The sequence below is a fragment of the Psammomys obesus genome, unplaced genomic scaffold (assembly GCF_907164565.1).
Source record: "Psammomys obesus unplaced genomic scaffold, mPsaObe1.curated_primary_1811, whole genome shotgun sequence".
In the NCBI taxonomy this organism is placed as follows: Eukaryota; Metazoa; Chordata; class Mammalia; order Rodentia; family Muridae; genus Psammomys; species Psammomys obesus.
Genome location: NW_026585686.1, coordinates 13,068,115 through 13,091,198, shown reverse-complemented (window position 1 = coordinate 13,091,198; position 23,084 = coordinate 13,068,115). Strand labels below are relative to the sequence as shown.

Genomic DNA, 23,084 nt, shown 5'->3' with positions numbered 1-23,084 from the left:
AGGGATAAGTAGGGGTATTTATCTCCTTCTTCCTAACTCCAAGATAGAATAGACAACTTAATGAAACATGAGTATGAGCTTTGCATTGTCTTTTATTGTTTCAACTTTCTCTCTGTATTGGAACAAATAAAGTAGATTTTTAGACAGTTCCCCAGGGAAGGACAGTGATGATGAAGAGATAAAAAGCCTATTCTATAAACATAAGAACAAAGGAATAAGGATAGAAATGACAAGATATTGATCAAGTTGCTACTAAGACGTACAAAGATTGTGGTTGCAATTTGTTTTAATTAGAAGACAGCACTTTCTGATCTCCCTTCTTAAACATTGATAGTGACTATTTGGAATAAGATGCAGAAAAACTAGGCGGGAATTCTCTCTAGCCCTTCCACCCATTTTTCTCTTTTTAAAAATCCTTAATCATTTAGTTATGTTTGCTAAATTATAAGAAACAGCTATAGAATAAAACAATTTTAGCACATGTGCACATTAGATTTATGAAATAGATAGAAATGTATAAAATTTTAAAAAATAAACATCTAAAAACAAATTAAAGCTTGCATAGAATAAGCTGCTGAGGATGTCCTGATATCTTGCTAACATGAAACTGGCTGTCACAATGCATCACAGAAGATGGAGAGCGAGAGAGTGAATGCCGTACAATAGAAACCACACCACTAGCCCAGTCATCCCAGCTTGTTCTAGGCATGACAAAAACATGCTTTCCAATATTAGTTACTGCATTGTCCTCAAATATATGACATAAAATCTACCACACAATCATAGCAAAAATGATTTATTCTACTAAGTCAAGGTAGTCCTCAAAGTCAAAATTAAAATACAGAACAGACTTACCTTTTATAAAGAAGAATAGCAATCACAATACAGATGATAAAGACCACTGCAAGGACAGGACCTACGACCCATATCAAGCCTTCCTCTTCATCAGTGATTGGCTGTGGATCCAGATCCATTGACACAACAGGGTCCGAGTATGGGCTGGTTGCATACATCTTCTGAGGATAAGCAGAGTCCAGTTTAGTGAGATAATAATGTCTTTCTGAAGAGTATCTTTAGCACTAAGATGAGAGAAAAACCTATGATATGTATTTGATGACAGACTGATAATGTCATATTAAGCAAATACTGGGGAAAAGAGGGATGAGTTAAAAAAAGAAAAGGAAGCAAAATAACAAACAAGAATGAAAGGAAGGAGGTCAATTTACAATGCTGGAAATGCACGATGTAACAAAATCATTTTGAATGGTTTAGGTCATGTAAAAGATACTTTCCCCATGGAATTCGCATATTTAATTTTATGAAGTATAAAATACCAATAAGCAAGCATCAGACTTGGGCTGACAATGTTCCCTTCAAAAGTCAATCTATCTAAGAAAAGTCACAACAACAGGTATGAGAAGTCTTCTTCAGAGTTGTTGCTTAGGGTTATCCAAGAGATTCCACAAACAGGCTATTGCTGTTGACATTGGTTGTCACCCTAAGGTGGAAAGTAAGTCCCTACTGCTAAAGACACCATGCACTTCAGACATAGGATTCAGAAGACCTGAGGTGAATCTGATCTGAAAGCCTCCTCCCTGAAGACTAATATTCCTAGTAACAGAAGTAGTAGCCATGTAAACCTCTAAGGAGGGAAATGATAGATGTTCCTACACAGCTGTAGGAACCACAACAACCAACATGTCATGGTAACTCTAGGGATGCACTAGTAGCACAGGTACATTGTTGGTGACCAACAACATTGTAATTGAACTTAAGGTCCATTCATCAAGAAGAAAACTGCAGTTGGTACTGGAAACCCAGTCAACAACCTGCGGCTGGTGAAGTAATGGATGGAGAAAGGAATCCCTAGCAGTCATTTTATGAAATGTACAGTTCCTAGGTACACTCTGAATATTTGTTCTAGTACCTAGAGATGATTGTAGTTCTCATCCCTCTTTAAAAGAGAGACCATTGCAGAAAGCCACAAATGAGCAAAAAGAGTTGTCGAGCTTAGTTTCAACGAATAATCTACAAACACGATGCCTACACCTGAAGCACAAGTATTAGTGTTGAGGAGGGAGCAGAATGGTGGTAGGAGTTAGAGGAACAGGAGGCTTACTATGAGGCTGTGTCCCCTAAAAATGTCAGAAAAGCTACAGACATGAAATTCTACTGCTATAGCTGCCTAGTACATGGCCTGAATGAACAAAGATGGTATCAATAGACATGGTAATGAAGACAGCTGAAATCTCATTAGGCTTCTATTCTACACAAAGAATTAAAGGTAACTAGGAATGCTGAGAGCCCGAGAAATGTCTTTCCTAGGTAGGAGCACACCAATTGGTCATCCAATACCAAATGGTCATCTCTGACAACACATTCATTCAAATAACATTACACTGACTGAACAGGTTGTATATATTTACAACATACACATATACATACATATATTTACACATACACACAAACCAACAATTAAAGAAAGGAGGCCATGAATTTGAGAGAGAGCAAAGGGAGTGCATGAAAGGTTGAAAGGAAGAGAGGAAAATAATGTAATTGTATTAAAATAAAAAATAAAGAGCTTTTTTTAAAAAAACGCATTAACCAATATTCAATGAACATTTACATTGTGGTGATATATTAATTGCTATGTGAAAATAAAGATGTTAGACTTGAATATTCCCAATCCAAAAACTCCACTCTGTGATTCAAATGCTGTGAAGTCTAAAAGCTTTTGATTGATTTCAGGATATTTTATAGATTTTTCAGTTAGGACTCTTAAAAATCTAATCAAATATTCCAATATGAAAAGAACACTCTGAAATGAGAAACAATGTGGTTCCAAGATTTGAACATGAGACAGTCCAGGTCATGAAGTTACAGAGATCAGCAATGGCAAACATTTTCATAGGAAAACAAACCAGTATCAAAATCAATGTAAGAGCACACCAGAAATTCTCAGCACTCTACATTTTCAAGACATTTAAGTCTGAGAGGACAAGGCCTGCCTTCTCTCATCCCCCCCCCCCCCCCCCCGCCACCCGCCAAAAGTCATCAGTCCCAGGAACTAGGCCATAGGTCACCAATTCCAGGAACAAGCCCTACCCAAGAAATAGCCTGGAGGTAACCATAAAAAATGGGATGGTATCTTTTCTCAGAATGGGGCATATCTTCAGGAATGCAGCTGACTCACCATCTGGATGGAAGCCAGTTAGGAGTCGACCCTTGTAACTTCTCTGGCACACACCAGTTTGAGCTGATTTGAATCAGTTTAGAGAGCCCCCAACCCCTAATCAAACCCTAGCTAGCCCTAGCCAATCATTGATGCACTTACACCCTTGCAAAAATTTCCCTAGTTTCCTAGAAAAAGAGCTGTGCGCCCTTGTCTAGGGTCTCCACTCTGCCTGATGGTGGCCCCAACATGCTGGTCTTTTGCAGAATAAATGCCTTTTGTTGCTCGCATGCAACTTGAGTCTGGGGTTCTTTCAGTGTCTTCTGGATCCTAACAAGTCTACAGTTACAAAAGAGTATGCCAATATTTAAATTAGAGAACAAGATGTATGGATTTGTGAAAAAGAATTATTAGAATTTAGAAGGATTTGGTAACTAATATATAAATTTATGACAGCTACCAATTAGAAGTTCATTTGTCTTGTTATTGTTGTTTTTATCCCCCAGAGGAAATCTACCACATATCTTCAAAATACAGTTACTCAACAAGGAATGGACTTTGTTTCTGTAATGTCCTATTCTGTTCTATTTTGTCCCATTTAAAATGAAGCACTTTTCTCGAATTCACCTTTTTTTAAGTTCTTTTATTTTTTCTTTTATTCACAGTCAATTTACACCCATTGATTGCAGGTGTCTCCTTCCATTTACTCATCTATTTTCATTTAACTGTGACCTTTAGTACTATTATATCATTTACTAAACCTAATAGCCTTTTTTTCATCCCTCAGGTTTTAAGTATCTTTTCAGACTTGCCTCAGTTGAGTAGGACTTAATAACTCCCTTCCTGATTATCCTAATTCTGTATTTCAGGAGCTCTTTCCCAATCTTTCAAACTGCACGGGCCCTGTGAACTCACTGTCTGACTTTCTGGCCCACCATTCTTCTGTTCTGTTCTCTGACTATCTTTTTGTTCTTATAAGGCCAGGAGATATTCAGTTTTAAATGTTTTAAAAGCAGAGACATTCACTTTCAATTGCCTAGACATTCAGGTTCAAATGAAGATCCTCCTTCTTCCCATATACACCTTTGTCCAGATTCCCACTTCCTTAAGCTTTCACCCAAGAAAAAAGACTACAGGTTTGACTAACTGGTAACATTAGGTTAAACTGCTAGTCTCATGGACACTATTTGTTCTTTCGAACCTCATTAATGCTTTCCTATCCATACCCAGAGTTTCCGAATTTTATTAAGTACAACTGCTACTTGTACTGCTAACTTGTAACTGCAATGCCTTGGAGACAGGATTTCTGGTAATACCTCTATGAGACCTGGGTACCTTACTATGGTTATCAGAAGCCTTAGCAGTTTTGTTTTAAATCTCCTTACTGTATGTAATGATTCTATCAAAGTGAGCTTTTGACGCTGCTTCCTAAATGTTCTATCATTGCTAATTAATACAGCCACAAGTTCCATGACAGTTAACTCCTAAAATCCAACTATTTAACAAGGACACATGTAAACACTGGCTTGTTCACAGGATACCAAATACTGGATAGGAACAGTACAAATTCATTTAGCCATTCATTTCTTGTTTAGTGATATGCACAAAATTCTGTTTTTAAAGATGGTTATGTATACTTGGTTTTCTCAAGTGAAACTAAATGTTTGGAAGGTTTAAAATATATATGCTATCCATGTTTATTTGTTTAAAGTGGCTAGCATACCACATTGTACTTAGAAAGTTCTCAGTACATTTTTGCTGAATGAAGTAAAACAAACAACCAAAAAAAAAATAAATAAATAAAATAAAATAAAAATAAACGAAAAAACAAAACAAAAGAACAACAAAAACACCTCATCTTTTCAAGTGGTTGAGAATGATAAGATAAGAATGTATAAAATTTGTTCAAGATCAGAAAATATAGTTAGGATTTAAACCTCTATCTTTCAAAAATTTACTGTAAGGCACATATTCTGAATTTTAGTACAAACTCAGCAGAGAAGCAGAAAACATGCTTCTTTGAGTACTTGAATTTTATTATTGTTTTCTATTTTATTTACCTCACAGAACAGGTTTAAAAAGACTTTCAAGATTTTCTGCGCATGAAGTACATGAAAACTCAGCATTTTTGAACTTTCTGAGACATAACTAAAAGCAAGAGAGAGAGGAAATGGGAGGAAGTCTTGGAGCACAGATTCACATATATATGATTTACAAATATAACATGCATAGATAATAATTTACATAAAGAACTGGGCATTGAGCTTGCATATCAAAGAAACATGATTCTTTTTCTGTTTGTTTTGGTAGGATACCTTCCACTTTGTTGGCTAACCTCAAATTGAGAGAAGTGAGCAAACAACCTGATTTGAAATTCTTTACCAAAAGGCGTTGAGATAATAATGAAAATGTTCAATCACAATGGAAATTTAAAGAAAGGGTTTTCTAAAGCACATGAATTTCTAATAAGTCAGGAAAGAGATCTATGTTAAAAGGAAAAGAAAGCACAGGCATGAAATGATACCTGCCTCACAGAAAGTAGAATTTGCTGAGTGGGAAGAAATAATGAAAGAGATTAAACATTATTATCATTTAAAACCAATTTCTGGTATTCTTAATGGGAGGCAACAGATTATCAACATCTCCTTGTTGGGGGAGGTAAAAAGGGTAAAGAAGGGGTTTTTATTTCTGCAAATTGCCTACCAACAATTAGAATGATTATAGCTATTATTACTAATCAGCCATAGCAATCTAAAACTTCCAAAAAGACCATATCACTGAAAACTGGATACAACTATAGACTATGAACTGAATGCTGGCTCAAGCATACAAGATATGTAAGGGGAAACACTGCTAATATAATGGAACTTGTAGATAGAAAGGCAGGCCTTAAGCCCCAGGAGAGAACCTACTACTTTATTCTAACTAAAGGAACACAGTATTAAATTGATTCCTAAAAACTCATCATTTTATTCATATGTTAGTCCCTCACTCAAACGTCATTTAAAACATACAACCAAAAAAAACAAAAACAAAAACAACAACAAAAACGCATCTTTTCATATGGTTGAAAATGCTAAGACAAAAAGGATAAAATGTGTTCAAGATCTGAAAGTATAGTTGAGATTTCAATCTCAGTCTTTTAAAAATTTACCTTAAAGCACATATTCTGAATTTTAGTACAAACTCAACAGAGAAGCAGAGAACATGTTTCATTAGACACTTCTTTTTCAAGCAGGCAGTGATTAACATAGAGACCCATAACTGCTCAGCATGCGAGCTACTACAGAGTGGCAATGACCAGCCCTAAATGGGACATCTGTATCAATTATACCCCTGTTCTCGAGGCTCAAAGGTTATAATGAAAGATAGAACATAAAGACTGAAAGTTGGAGGTACTGGGTGGCTAAAAGGAATGAGTATTTTCCAGACACGTAAGATCAACAGTGCAAGCCCTGTACAATACCAAACCAGACAGAAATCATAGCCGGGTAGTACTGGGAGGGTAACAACATCCCACGCCTAGATGAGGATGATGACAATGATGTCTATTGGAGGATAGAGGAACAGTTTTCAAGAAAGCAGAACATGAGAGCTACCCATGCTCTAGGAGACAGAAATCTGAGATAGTGAGAGAGAGAAACAGACTGCATCAGTGAGGAAACATGTAGACATGAGTGGGAATGCTTGGGAGACTGCAGAATCCATGGAACCCATGGAAGGCACAGTCATCATTCTGAAGGATTTGGTAAGCCATCTTTGCTGAATTCTGTGATTTACCTAAGTGTTTCAAGTGCATCTTCTGAAACATTCCTAGAACTATATAAAGAAATTTTGTCAAGAGTATTTTTTATTTTTAAAGAAAAAATGATTTCTAACATTCCATTCCCCTGGTATTTTACTTTAAAAATTTCAAACTAGATACAGAGAGCATCCTGATGTACGAAATTCCATGAAGGCTTTCAAATGACATTTACACACAAAGGTAAATGAGGCTGTTTTTGTGCTCTGATTTTCCATGGAAGAATTCCTCTAGTCATCTGAAGAGAGGCCCTGCTGTCCAGACGAGCATCTGACACAGAGATCTATCATAAACTGTGGGCTTCACCCATAAAGAGAACAGCTCAACTCAATTGCCAAGCCTGTCAGATTTAAGCCTTGATTAGGATACAGTTAGGAATGTATTTATTAAATGTTAATGTGAACTGCCACTTTAAACATCAACCTTCCTTCCAGTCTACTGTTTCTTTCCCTTTTTGTTTTATTTAAAGCATTCAAAGAAACTGAAGGATAAAATGATAGAGGAGCAGGAGGAATTACATAAAACAAGACAACTCATTATTTAAAGTTTCTTAAGTATTCTCATTCATTGAATTATTCTGTAACTTTCTTGGCTTTTCACTGATCAAGTCACTCATACTTTTCTATAATTGAAGAAGCTGGTTGTTGTCACCTTTCCCTAGATTCACTGTCTGGTGGTGAATCTGAATAGAAGCCCTGTGTACTTACAGTTACAGGAGAATAAATTAAAGAACTGCCACAGTCCATGTTTTGAAACATGCTTTGTGAATGACAGAATCTTTTGTTTCCTACTAATACCACCTGGGGTAATGTCTCCTGGATCACATAACGTGAAAAACAGTATTTTTTAAAGCAAATCATTTTCAACTAAAAAAAGAGAGAAAATGTTCTGAAGTCCTATGCTCTATCAATCTGGTATTTTGCATGGGAAATTCCTGTCATCTGAGATGCCATCTTGTTTGTAATATAGTATCATGCAGAATGTGCAGTAATGCTAGAAGGACAGGCAGCCCAATGTTATACTTCCGTTAGTAACAGCTTGTGAGGACGTACTTGGGGTACGTGCACAGTGGTGAAAATGGACAAGTGAAGGAAACAGAAGCCATCATAATTAACTTACAGACTCGGCATGGTCCATCACGGCTAGCACAAAGAAAACATATTCTTGTCCACTTTGGAGTTGCTTGTTTGTAAATCCACCATAATGTTTGTCATCCCCCAGGGTGAACTCAGTGGGAAGGACATCAAAGTGAGCAGCAATATATGGCTTTAATTCAACTTCTCTCCCAAAACGGATGCTTCTGCGTTTCCTAGATATCTCCTTAAGCAGCTTAAGGGAAAAGTGACAAACAGAAAAAAAAAAAAAAGAAAAAGAAAAGAAATATAAACAACCAACTTATTGATGTCTCAGGGAGAAATTAATCCAGGACTGGGTAGAACCTGATACAGTTTGCTCACTTTTCTAGCAGGAGGTCAGCACAACTGACTCACAGTTGTGATTTTCAAATATTTGCTTCCTCTGAGGTAAGATGCCAAACTGATTTGCAAGGGCCAGTCTCCTCAGGGCATTAGATCTGGAAGCCCACATAATTTCCTACACTAATGAAATCCTTCAAAAGGCCAGTACTACATCATAACCTGTTTAAGGAAGCAGCACAGTTTGATGCACAAAAGCCTGCTTTCATGGGAGACACATGAAACAATTAGTAGCCCATCAAAGCCATCTAAGTGCTAAAATATGATATTCTTATACAAGATGCCACCATTTTACTGTGGATCATTTATATGATAAAAATTCTCTAAAGTATGCAGACTTGGAATCTAATGAATGACTTTGATTTACCTATTCTCAGAAGTCATTGTCACTTATTTCCATGTCTGGCTCAGCTTACATCTTTCATTAACTAGTTGGAAGAGACTCTCAACTTTACCATTAAGTCAGCTTCTCTTAGAATTAGCTTTGAGGAGTATGTATTTAGACAGGTGACATGGTCAGTAGGATGGGTAAGAATAAATTTCAGTATCATGAAGGAAAGAATCCCCCCACATACATCCTTATATTTCTTCAGAAAAAATCTAAAGTTAATGTTTAAATAATTTATTGCTTTTCATTGTCTTTCCTTGGAATCAAATATCATTAATGATATGAAAATTGATTTCAAAACAATGTAAAGTTGTTTCTGTCTTCTATTATACAATATTTTAGAGTCTAACTGAGAAGAAGCCTCTGCTAGTCCTGGATGCCTTTTGAGGTAAGTGATCAAACTTTAGTGACTTTTTGGAAAGATTTTTTTGTTCTGTTTTAATGTCTGTAGAGAAAGTGGCATGGGTCTGAGGACAAACTGGACAAAGCCTGTGTACCTGAGGACAAACCCAACCTTTATCATGGTAAACAAAATTAAAGGACATAGGCAGATTGGGCAGCAAAAGTATTATGTTTGTTTTCTGTGCTGGAAAGGAAATTATAAAACCAAATTGGTGAGGTGTACTTTGTACAAAGATGCTGGCAGGAGAGGGAGAAATAGATGGTTCAGCAGTTCAGTGCCCTAGTTGCTCTTTCAGTCAACTTATGTTTGATTCTCAGATCCCAAATAATGGCTTACAACCATTTATAACTCCAGTTCTGCAAGATCTAAAGCCCTCTTTTGGCCTCTGTGGACACCAGCATGCATATGGTGAACAGTTATATGTACAAGCAAGACACTCATATACAAAAATTAAGAAATTGAAATATCAAAGAAAGAAATGCTGCCACAATCAGGATTATGGAGAAAAGGTTATTGGTTTTCTCTAACTCAAATATTTCTGCCAGTACCAATAGGTGATACAGTCTCTTTTGTACCAAGAACCGCAAATGTACAACGCTGACTCAAAATCTAATAATGTGGAAGTCATCCTGTGGCTATGTAATAATTTGTTCCTATGACATGTATCAATAATTTTTAATTTATCATGCTATAAACATGTCTGTGAAATTTGAGATTATTGCTACAACTAAAATTATATAAGATATAAGGCATTTATATAAGTTCAGGGGATTAGACATGCTCTGCCAAATTTTTATCTAAATTTTATGTAATTATATATCTACATATACATTCCAGTGGGCCACTCAATTATGCTCCATCTTCCAGGATGAAGGAATAGAAATTTACCTTACAAATCTGTTGTCAGAGATAGCTTTACAATGATGATGATGACCACTCCTTAAGTAAACACATTGTGTACAAGAAACTCTTCCAGGAAGCCTAAATGAACATCAGTCCATTGGCTCACTATAATAACCATGTAAAACATATCACAATTATCCCCAATTCTAAGTGAGCAATATGGTGCATGGCAGGAAGGTTCAATGCATGCACAGTGTAATGTGTGACAAAAATTAAGCCATCCATAAGAGAAACACATATAAAAGATTTTTTTAGCTAACTTTCACCTAACCTAATAGTTGTACAAAAATCAAGAAATCTAATGTCATATTTAAGCACTGATCTTTGGAATTATTTTTATTTAGCATGTATGCAATTTTGTGTATCTGTTTTCATTAACATAGATGAATATCATCTTTCCTTATCCTGAATTTTTTAAACATATAAATTATAAAACTCTGATGCCAAATACTTAATGTACTCGAATGGTGGCGACACAGGTTACTTTCAATGTGCACTAAATTATTGTCTTTATAACCCTAGGGAAAAATACACTACAGATGCTCTGATTGGTCTTTTGAAGTTGGTCAATCAAAACCATTTACCATCAGTTGTTTGTGTGACTACATCCCTGCTTCAACTTCACTGATCAAGCCCTACCTAAGTTCTAGTCACATTTCAGATATAGGCAGCTGTCATTATTAATCAGTATTATCCCCATGATTACTGTTTGCAAGGGTTTATTTAGAAAATATAATACAAGTCCTTCAGGATTAAATATTAGAACATTTTGGTGTTCTTTAGGTCCAGCACAGTAATTTACTGAAGTCAACTCTGGAGCAGAACCATGCCTCCAAGACTACCCTTTAGGATGTTTCCAGTGTTATACTTTAAACAGCTCAAGTAAGTTTAAATGATACCAAAGTTAGCCAAGCTGCTGAAATTATAGCCACAAATGACTTCATTACTTTATGACAAGGCTTTGAAGTACAGTGCAATGAAAAACTTTGGCATATTACATCACTTGCCCTGAAATAAATACAACTAACATTTGGGAGTCATTCTGCTCAAAATTCATTGCAACTATCAATGCTTGTATTGTTCAGTTTGACCTTGAGAACAGAAATTCTAGTCTATAAATTTATCACTCAGATAATAACCCAGACAAAAAATTAAATGAGCTCAGAATATAATTTTGAATAATTTTAAAAAGCCTTTTTAAAACTGGTATGGGCTTAGATGTGAGGCATACATGTAGAAATGCCCTTAGGCCATTGTTCTACTTGATGTATTTCCAACAACGTGAATTATAGGCCTTACTGAAAAAGTACTTGGTCAAATACATTAAGAGAAGAACGTTGCTTCTTCGGTCAAACTGAACAGTACCATGTTCAAAATAAAATTATAAATGTTTTTTTTTTTTTTTTTTTTTTGTCACACATACTAGGTAAAAAACAATTCCTGTCTGCAGGGGTCAGAAAGAGGATGAGTAAGCAGAAAGTGAGGTTATAGCCTACCTTCATCTGTTCCCCTCCACAACAGTTACAAAATATATTAGACATAATTCCAGAAGTTATATCAAGGGCTTTAGTTCTTTATCAGAAATAATTTTCATTTTCCAGTCAATGCATATCTTATTTCTTCCACCATTAATTCTGCAATGTGGTCTCAATTATATCAGTAAGAAAAGTGGGAAACAACCTATCCTGACCCAAAAGTTTTGAATTAATAAAATGTTCTTTTTCAAGCTATTATACAGATTAATGCACCACAACTCAAAGGATGATTAAAATGACCCTTTGTTATGGGAATAAGTAGCACAGACCTGTGGAATCTAATTGCAAGGAAGTTCAATGTCACATAGCCTGTATTTTAATCCATTAGTGTTAATGTGCAGACTGGAGGTTAAAACCTGGCTGTAAAGGAGAATCAGTTTCTTTTCCTTCCCATCAAATGGCTTCACTTGTAAGAAAAGCTTATTATTGTTTGATGTCCCTTTTGCCTTGGATCTCAGTGCTTTGAAAACTCATTTTTAATAGGTGGAAATATTTATAGATTCTCCAATTTACCTTTGCATTTGAAATCCAATTTCAATAGAAATGTGAAAATTATAATTCTTTAATTCATCTAAGAACTATAGAGTGACTTAGGGTTAACTGCTTAGAGGAAAGATCCGGATTCTTTGACATCATGACAGAAAGTAAATGGAAAGTAAGTTATGTGACCATATTACTGAAAGGTGTCATTTTGTACTGCAGCCATGTCACCTAATCACTAGACAGTGACACAAGCAGAGACTTGATCTTGAACTTGTCTAAGCCTTCTGAAGCTGAACAAGCTTCACATACAATACAGGTAAGGGCTGCTGAGTTTCACTTGTGGAGATGATGATGCATATCTGATGCAAGCCTGGCCCCAAATCCCCTTTTCTTTCTGTCAGACCACATTCACCTTTGTGCAGACATATTTCAAAAACACCAGCAGTTCCTTGCAATGTAATTAGAGAATTTATCATTGTTCTTGCTCCATTTGTATTAATCTGAGGCAAAAAGAATATATAGAAATAATACGGGTTTTTTTGTTGTTTGTTTGTTTGTTTGTTTTAGGATATATGGCCCATGTTGTAAATGAACCACACAAATTAAAATTTCATATTTCTTCATGTAGGGAGGGACTTATAAACTTACAGCATTTTGTTAAAAAAAAAAAGTGTCTATAGTGTTTCAACTGTAACACCAAGCTCCCCTCTGTAGCTGGCTAGAATAATGTGTGAGATCTTGATAAATATTCTTGATTAGTTTTTTCAGTACAGAAATACGTAGTAATTACTTTTAAAAAGTACAAATAAGGTTGTAGAGAGGGCTCAGCAGTTAAGAACACTTCTTTCTCTTACAGAGGACCTAGGCTTCATTGCCAGCATCATATGGGAGCTCACACCCATCTGTAAGCCCAGCTCCAGGGGATTCACCACCCATTTTTGATCTCCACAGGTACCAGGCACATACAAAGTGCACAAACATGCATGCAGGAAAAGCACTCATACACATAAAATCAAACCAATTTAAAAAGTGCCTGTGTTTCAAGAAGTAGCATTAACATCATGTAGTTATAAGATTTTGGAAGTCTATATCAAACTCTTTAGTGTCTGATGCCTTTTGTACCACATTTCCTTCTTTGCTCAGAATTTTACTTTTTTTGTTGTGTTTTTGTGTTTGTTTTTTCTGCACTGAAGTACACTTTTGTTTTCGTTTATTTGTAAGGCAAATAAATGTTTGGGACCGAGTAGAGTTCTGTGAAAATATGCTGAAGACCCTATACCAGGTTAACTACAATATGCTATAAAATGCATTCAGTCTTTGAAAGAGCCTCAAAAAGTAGGGCATTTAGAATTTTATTAAGAGTAATGATATCACCTTCCATATTTCTGCTTCACGGTTACCATTGGTAGGTAGCAAAAGAATAAGGACAGCACAGATAAAACAGACTATCATCTTTTGGTTAAAACAAAAGAATCTTTGTTAGGATTCTACAGTATTCCACTTCACTGGTTCGCTCAGTTCACCAGAGCTGCACTGGAGCTGCCAACTGAACAAAGTGCTGAGAGGCTCCCATAGAACAACCAAGGAAGGACACACAGCAAAGACACAGTTACCTCATCTAACTCCATTTCATCAGGGCTCTCCCATGGCTTGATGAATTTTCCACGAGACTTCTTCAAAGGCACAATTATAATATAGTAACCCCTGTTCAGGAAGGAGGAAACAATATGGTCAGTTCAGAAAAGAAAGAAAATCTTCTACAGACCCAAGATTAAGACAGAAGAAAAATTATGAATATAGAAAGACTCCTCTATTTTTTATAGTAAGAAAAATAACCACTTGTTTGCTTATTTTAAAAAAAGCAGGGTAGATGTCAACATATGACCTTGATGATCTCATATGGTAATTTAAACATCTCAAATGTAGCAGGTACATTTGTTAGGACCCTTCAGCTGCTCAAACACAGTTATATTGATATATGCCATTTTAGGCCGATCCACCAAATATATATATTTAATATTTTTAATTTAATCTTTGAGAATCGCCTTTACATGATGAATTTCAACTATATTCATCTCTACTCCCTTCCTATAAATCCTCTTGGATACTCATATCTCTCTTTCTTCATTTATTTATTTTTATTTTTTATTAGTTACATTTTATTAATTCTGTATCCCAACTGTATCCCGCTCCCTCATTCCCTCCCAAACCCTCCCTCCCTCCCTTATCTCCTCCCTGCCCCTTTCCAAATCCACTGATTGGGGAGGACCTCCTTCCCTTTCGTCTGACCCTGTTTTATCAGGTATCTTCAAGACTGGCTGCAAAGTCCTCCCCTGTGGCTTAGCAGGACTGCTCCTCCCTTGGGGGGGAAGGTCAAAGAACCTGCAATTGAGTTCCTGTCAGAAATAGTCCCTGTTCCCCTTACCATGGGAAACCAATTGGTTACTGAGCTACCACGGACTTCATCTGAGCAGAGGTTCTAGGTTATATCCATACATGGTCCTTGGTGGAGTGTCAGTCTCAGAAAAGACCCCTGTACACAGATATATTTGGTCCTTGTGGAGCTCTTTGCCTTTCCACATCATACAAACTCCCCCTTGTTTCATATGGTTCCCTGAACTCTGCTGAAGGTTTGGTTATGAGTCTTAGTATCTGCTTTGATACACTGCTAGGTAGAGTCTTTCAGGGGCCCTCTGTGGTAGGCTCCTGTCCTGTTACTTGTTTTCTCTTACGTCCAATGTACCTCCCATTTTTTCTTTCTAAGAATTGATCATCTTACCCCAGGTCCTCTTTCTTGTTTGTCTTCTTTAGCTGTATAGATTTCATTATGTTTATCATATCTTATAAGATTATATGAGTGAGTATATACCATGTGTGTCTTTCTCCTTTTGGGATACCTCACTCAGAATGATCTTTTCTAGATCCCACCATTTGCCTGAAAATTTCATGATTTTCTCGTTTTTGATTGCTAAGTTGTATTTCATTGTGTAAAAGTACCACAATTTTTGTATCCATTCCTTAACTGAGTGACATCTGGGTTGTTTCCAGGTTCTGGCTATTATGAAAAAAGCTGCTACAAACATGGTTGAGCAAATTTCCTTGTTGTGTATTCGAGCAAATTTTGGGTTTATGCCTAGGAGTGGTATAACTGGATCTTGAGGAAGTACTATTCCTAATTGCCTGAGAAAGCGCCAGATTGACTTCCACCAAATATTTTTAATATTAACTAAAAATGTTTTTATAAGGAAATTATATAATAAAATGGCTATTGTCTGTTATTAGTATCTATTATTTTATAAATATATGAATTTATGTTTATTATACTTAAATAAAAATAAAAGTATTTTAAAGTCACTCATAATCTTATAATTATATAATGACAAAGGTTCATTGAAACTCATTTAAATTGTAAAACTAAGTAGCACAGGAATTTGAGGACTATTAGCACCTAAAATCCTTCAAAATAAGATTTAGTACAATAATATTTACAGAAAGAAGTACACATGTTCCATACACTGAAGATGGTCAACTAAAACGTATGTACTGCATAAAGCTACATGGTCAAGAGAAGGCATACATTAGTAATGCAGGTGCTTTGTAATTTCAGGATAGTACATATCCTTCTCTTGCTTACATGTATGAGAACTCTGATCTTAGGACTGTTCAGTACAAAGACATTGCAGATAATAATAATACTGCTAATATCAATTACACTACAATTTTAGATATAGTACTAAATACATAATCTAGTTTTGATTTTTTACATGGCACAACCCATAAGACTGGGTAGATAAAAGACTGGTTATAGATAAAAGAAATAAGAACAGTAAATAAGTGCTCAATTTAATCAGACAGTGAGGCAATTCATTCAAAGCTTTATCATAGCCTCATTTATTTTCATTTATTTTATTTATCACAAAATATTTTTGAGAACCTGATAAATTTGGTGGCGATTCACTGCAAAACTGAAAATACATACCATGTACACAGGAATGGATTCATACAATTTTAAAAGAAACAGCTATCACATGCGGCAAAGAAAAGCCAGGAGCGAGGAAATACCAGCCCTGTTCCTCATGCTATTTTAGAGTCAAAGGGCACATAGGAAGCCCTCTCAACAATCCCTCTGCTATCGCAAGTTTCCTCCCATGTCTAACTTCTCAAGCTGGGATGTCTGAGACTTCTGTGGGCATCAAGCATTGAGATGTGGCTGGTGAGAACTGATATTTGCTGTTATATGTAAAAGATAGTGTAAACTTACAATGCATAGTATTCAGTCATAATTTAGTTGTCATGACACAGTGCCAAATAACAATAATGTGGATATGTAGGATTAAATCAATTGCTGCTAAAATTGATTTCCTATCACTTTTCCTTTAAAAAAAAATACCACTACTAGAAAATGGAACATTTCATTCTTGCTCTCACAGTATTAGTTGAGTCGTGATTCCCAGGCCTATTTGGATGACAAACTTGTCACCTGAGGAGGTACCTGGTCTAGAGTTGGGGCTCTGCTACTAATGTGCTCAGAGTTCTCAGACTATGCATTTAATGCCCATGTATTGCAGTTGTATATTCTGAAAAGAGAAAAAAAAAGACTATGCGCCTGTTCTGTGAAGAAAATAACACAAGTGCACTGAAAGAGCTTGGCAACCTGTACAGCATACAGAATGGAAGACAGGCCGGTGGATCCTGGCAAGGTTGCCAAATTTTTCACTAGAATGTTGGGGCTTCTTCACTATCCCGGAATAGGGACTTGTGAAAGCCTTCCCCTAATCAAGAAATCAAGTCAAACCAGAATCCTTTTCATGAGCAACTAATCGGCAGGTGCACAAGATTCCAGCACCCAGCCATTCACTTTCTTTACTGCAGAGCAGCATGATGATCAAGGAGAGTGAGGAGAAATAAGAGTTGGAGTGTGTGAAAGAGGCCATATTTTTAATTTTTATTTTATGTTCCAGACTAGGCTTCCTCCTTTTCTCATCCTCCTACCACCTGAATGATTTGCAAAACAAGTCCATCATGTTAAATGAGCACAGAGAGAAATGACAGAGCTGCAACTGAGCATTCAAAATAATACTGCAGATGCACTTGATACACACACTTGTCAAGAAGCCTCTTCATTTTCACACCCACTATCTTGCTAAGGCAATGATGCTAGGGGTTAAGAGAGAGCGTCCATTGTTCCCCTGCAGGTTCTGATAAACCAGAGTCAAGCTGATGAATTATATTATTTTTTTCTCCCCCTTCTACACTGAATTGCCATTCTTATACATGAAAAAAACAAAACATTGTTTTACTTCAGCAATATTCCCCAATTATTGACTGAACTCCCTGCTAAGATAAGAAGGGAACAACTTACCCTACAGCAATTAATTAACCAGTGTGATCAGATATCCATCATCTTTTTCCCTCTGCTGATCTAAACACTCCTCTAGGGCAGGCAAGGTAGGGCTGCCTTTAGAGCAGCCTTGCACATTTCATGATAGTTTGGTAATCTGGAATTCCTATTACCCGACGCTTTGTGATACATCCCGGCACCATCTGAAACCTACCAACCAGTCCAGCCTTTTATTTTTCTTCTTGAAGATGTGAGTGTGAGTGGTGTGTGTGTGTGTGTGTGTGTGTGTGTGTGTGTGTGTGTGTGTGTGTAAGGGTCAGAGTCTTCCTACATTTGGAACTCTGCCAATGTCCTTGATGATTTCCTTTCTATCTTTAGGGAGGTGTCTACATAACAACCAAGGTTCTCATTGCTTTTAGCTGTCATTTTCCCCCAAAGCTTTAGTTGTAATACATGCCCCATTCTGTCCCTCAGCCCAGGATGGTAAATAAAGCATGAGAAATAATAAAAGTGCAGATCATACCATAAATTCATGAACCTTGGATACAAACAGGCCCCTAGGTCTCCATAAGGTCTCTTTAACTAGTATTTCCATTTTCCACAACAAGATAATTTTCTCATGTGGACTCAGAACTTGAACATCTTTTTAGGAAAAGGTATGTATGTATATATATATATATATATATATATATATATATATATATATATATATCACTTAACGATAGAGAAAATGCAACTGACAAAATTCTCTTCCTCACCTTTCCAGAAAACTTCAAGCTTATCTGTCCTTGCATGCAAACCATAATCTTTCCTTTTGGTACAGAAGATGTCTGGGATGGCATTCATGATGATATTGGTTCATCAATGGGCTTTCACTCCCTTCCTCTCAACTTAAGACATCCACTAAACACAGGACTGCTTCTCTCAGTACTTCTATCTAAACTTTCTTCTTCCCATAGTAGCCTACAGACTGCCTTTTAATGACACAAGAATCCACTATTTTAAAAACAAAGCAAACACAACTGCTGGCCAAAGCACCTACTAGTTAGAAGAGAGAGGGGGGAAAAAAGCCTCTCTATATAACCAGCTGTCCCATCTCTTGGTGGCTTGAATGGGAATGTCCCTCTTAGGCCCAGAAATCTGCATATTTGATTCTCAGCTCATGAGCATGTCTGAAGAGCCTCAGAAGATGTGGCTTGGTGGAAGAAGTGTGCCCATGGAAGTTGTCTATGGAAGTTTAAAGCCTACCACAATTTCTGGTGTACTTTCCTTCTTTATGATTCAAGATGTGAGCTCTCAAATGATGTGCTAGCTGTTATGCCTTTACTACAGCATGGAAACTGCCTCTGAAACTGTGGGCCCAAGTAAATCATTTTTTTCTACAAGTTAAACAAACAAACCAAAAACCAAATGAAACAAAAAGATCCCCTACAGCCCATAGTCAGTCACAGCAATCTCTCCTATCTCTTACTGCCCAAATTCTATAGGAAGGTTTGTGCCTTCTCCTCTCCATCCTTGCTAGTACTCCTGCCTTCTTGCCTCAGCACTACACTGCCTCAGCAGAGCACAACATCAGCACTGCCAGCAATTTTAGACGTCACACGCCTAAATGGTGTTACAATGAACGAAGAATATTTTTATATTATTAAAACTTCTCTAAGCATGTAGGTAAGACCTTCCATAAAGAATTTCATGCCTTCTTTTAGTAATTAGCAAATTCTAGATTTTCATATTTTATAACTTACTATACAAACTTTATCATTGTAAAGAATTTATTATTGACGCACAACTATTAAATTATAGAATTTAAACAAAATCTGTCCCAGGACTTTTCTTTATGTTCTTTTTTTCTAATCCACAGATATTTCAGTCTCACTCAAAACTCAGAATATTAGCTTTCTGTACATAATGAATACATAATCATATTCACCCCAAACTCTCTTCTGAATATCAAAGATTTATCAAGCTTCATCTCTATGTGCCAAAGTACTTACCTACCACTGTGGTTACAATGAAACAAACACCAAGACCTTACTGCTCTCAAGCTGCACAACAGCCATTATAACCCCAGCAGTGGATCTGGCTATTACATCGCCAGACTGTTTTCATTTTCTTCTTCCCTCTTTCCCAGTTTATCTCATGTGCTGTTAACTTCTGAACTCTCTCTCCAGAGGATTCACTTCTCTGCTACTCTACTGTCATCCATCTGTCCTCATTTTTTTTCCCATGCCTGGACAATAGTCCTATAACATCCCTCTCCGCTATCTTTTTCTAGTCTTTGAAATTTTCATTTCATAATAAAAAACTGATTGTGCCATTCCAACCCTGGATGATATTTCAATAAAGACTTATTTATCTTAGGATAAATACCAAGACATTACAAGGCCTGTCAAAATCTTACTTGCATTCCTCTCCCCACACTGAACTGTACTTAAATTGACTTTCAGTCTTTTGGATTGATTTTGGTGCATTTGGTCATCACATCCTTGATCATTATTTCCCAACTGCTTAGAAGCTCATCAAGTTAATTCTCCTTCCTTAAATATTAATTCACTAATTACTTCCCAAGGGAATCCTTTTCTGACTTCTGGTAAGACTCTAACATAGACTAAGGTGACCATTTTTGTCTATAATGTTCTTATACTTTTTAAGATATGTTTTGATATTTTAATGACCATTATTAAAGTAGATGCACATGTAATCTATTCAAAATTCATCCAAAATTGCTACTTTATGACTGAATTACTTTTCTTCTGAAATGTGGAAGTGATTGGGATAAGTGGCTTCTGGGGATTTATGTCTCTTCTAAATTAAGCAGTCAAAATGTCTGGTGTTTCCTATGGGAGTTTACAATTTCCGTTACCATCAAGCTCTTCTTCCTTCCATTGGAAAAACAATGACACGATCACAGAGTTTATGTAGGAAACATAATCCTTACTGTGAAGTACTTTTCTTTATCAGCTTACTAGTGACCCTTGTTTGAATCTCACATGATATTATAATAAATGAGAGGATTCACGCAGGCAGAGGAGGACAAATGGGGAGCTGATATATGTTCTTTAAATTTATATTGACAAAATCATACCAAATGAGCATACTTACCTCAAATGGAAAAATATTTTTGATAAAACTAAGTTATATACGTATTCTACTTTGCTTGTTTGAACCCTAGACTTCAGACTCAAAACACCTTTATCAACATAGACTTCAACTATTATACTAATAGAATAATTTTAAAAATCCTCTGAATTAATGTATCTAGAACGCATATGACTACTTATAAACTACTGTATGTTTTTTCAGAATATTAGATTTAACTAGATAAGTTAAGTCGAACCTTCAGAACTTAAATTCTGTTAAGCAGTGTTTTAGTAATGTTATTTAATATGCTATCATCAAGGGGCCAACTTCCTTTATAATTATGTGAAAAGGCAAGGTCTGGCTTCCTTTTGTTTTCCTCTTTCTTTCTTTCATTCTTTTTTCTTTCTTTCTTTTGTTTTACACAGTCCTACTTCAAATGCAGCAAGCCTTTTAGCATAAGTAATTTGTCTTGGCATTTTGAAACTTGTTATTTAACTGGAGGTCAAAATCTTTTTCAAAGTTCAGGGATGAATGTCAATCTTCACATAATTTTTTCCTGTTATGTTTTGTGTGTATTGCTTAAATCAAATTACTTTATCATAGAAAACCGACAGTAGGTTGAATGATCTTTCCAATTTCTATCTTCAAATTAAGATGTTGAATCTTTTTAGCTGTGTTTAGTACAACAAAGTTATTTATCCTTAGCTTCAGTCCCTTCACTGAAGGCTTCCCTTATCTCTCCTGTAACTCTAGAAACCTACATAATGTAGTGATTACAACATCCTCAGCATGAAGCCTTGGGGCCAGGTATAAATGTTGGAACTCTCTTGGCTCTAATATCTGTCTTTGGGGAATTGTTTAAATTTTACTTCTTAATTTATCTTATTTAATGTATATTAGTGTTTTGCCTACAAGTATGTGCACCAAATATGTGCTGAGCCCATGTAGAATGCACTTCTTTTTTGTTTTCATTTCTGTCCTGAAATTAAGCCATTATGAAACTAATTTATACCTGGTACCTGGCAGTAACTTTATCTCTAAGCACAATCGGTAGTGTGCTTTGTTTTAATCAATCAGAGTATAATGTTGCTCCATAAAAATCACAAACGTGTGCCTTTTGTAATTAAGGCTTACCTAGGAAGAATGGCAAGTCACAGTATTTTCTGAATGGCATTCTGTCCCTACAACTATTATGAAGAGTGAAACATCACAAAATGCATGGCAACAGACTCTGATGCATCCTTGAGGATGTTTCCAAAGCAATTCAACCATTTGCTTGTCTCCTCAAGACACTATAAGAACATGTGTCCAAAAGAAGGCATAAATAAGAAGCTGTGTCTTCAGTAAATGTATAAAATCTGTTGCTGGATAGATGGTTCCAATATAAGAGAACTTTCCACCCTTCCAGAAGACCTGAGTTCAGTTCCCAGTACCTGTATCATGTGGCTCACATATTACTCCAGTTGTAACGTAACCTACACCTTCTCTGGCTTATGCACAGCAGACCCTGCCATATGCATATATAAAATGATTTTTTTTTTTTTAGTGAATAAGAAACCATTTCATTAGTACAAAGTAAAGAGTGGTAGGCTAGGCTAGGAGTTAAGACCTCAAAATTAAACTGGATAGACTTGAGAAAAGCATGGTTCCTATTAGTAAGCAAATAGCCTCCAACTGTCAATTAGTCTGTTGTTTTGCTAGACAACAGACAATGCTATCCAGCACTGTTCCAGATAGCTTATAGTTAAGAAGCTAGCATCCACAGGTCAGCTATAAGTTCTATTTCCTTTCTGCATTTCTTTCACAGAATACTGGATAAAATACTACAAATATTTCCAATATCAAAACTTTTCAGCTATTGTAAATGGCACAGGATGATATGGGACTTTATTGTAATTACTGCACATGACATGTGATAACAGACACATGGGGGTATTTCAGCTATTACTCCTGTAAAAAACCCTGGAAATTAATTTATTAATAGAAACATATTTGTATAAGTTCATTATAAATTTTCAGTGGTAGGACTGCTTTGTATTCCTTCTGGGTCTGATGTTCTGCTTGCTCTAGGAATTTCATAGTTTATTTTTTTTTCTTCTGTTTCTCCAGAAGGAAGAAGTGCATTTCTGAGAATCTTTATTCCATTTCTAGAAAATACTTTTTCCTTGACAGTTTGTTTTCTTTCCCCAGCTCTTTAGTGGTGTCTCCTCTTGTTACCAGTGTTTTATCACCTTTTCTTGACTCTAAATTCAAGTAGATGTGGCCAAAGTACATGAATGTAAAGTAAAATTAAACAAGCTAAGAAAAACAAACAAAACAAAACACCTAAAACATGGAAAATATTCTGGAACTTCTGAACTCATTCAAAAATTAAAACATGAAACTGAAATTTGCCACCAATGAATAAAAATGCTAATTTTTAGAAAGGGCTAACACACTTCACCAAGAAACTGGTTTATTTATTTATTTATTTATTTATTTATTTATTTATTTATTTATTT

General features: G+C 35.9%; 1 protein-coding gene across 5 annotated transcripts in view; it reads right to left on the bottom strand.

Annotated features, from left to right (window-relative positions):
- Ptprd (protein tyrosine phosphatase receptor type D) overlaps positions 1-23,084 on the bottom strand; it is a gene marked incomplete in the record, with an annotated part of 2,622,804 nt that overhangs the window by 146,066 nt on the left and 2,453,654 nt on the right. For 4 of the 5 annotated variants that reach the window (XM_055629942.1, XM_055629950.1, XM_055629948.1 and 1 more), the window contains 3 exon segments: positions 856-1,016; positions 8,094-8,303; positions 13,775-13,865. In XM_055629942.1, coding sequence (XP_055485917.1) covers positions 856-1,016; positions 8,094-8,303; positions 13,775-13,865 — 462 coding nt within the window. 5 annotated transcript variants of the gene reach the window in all.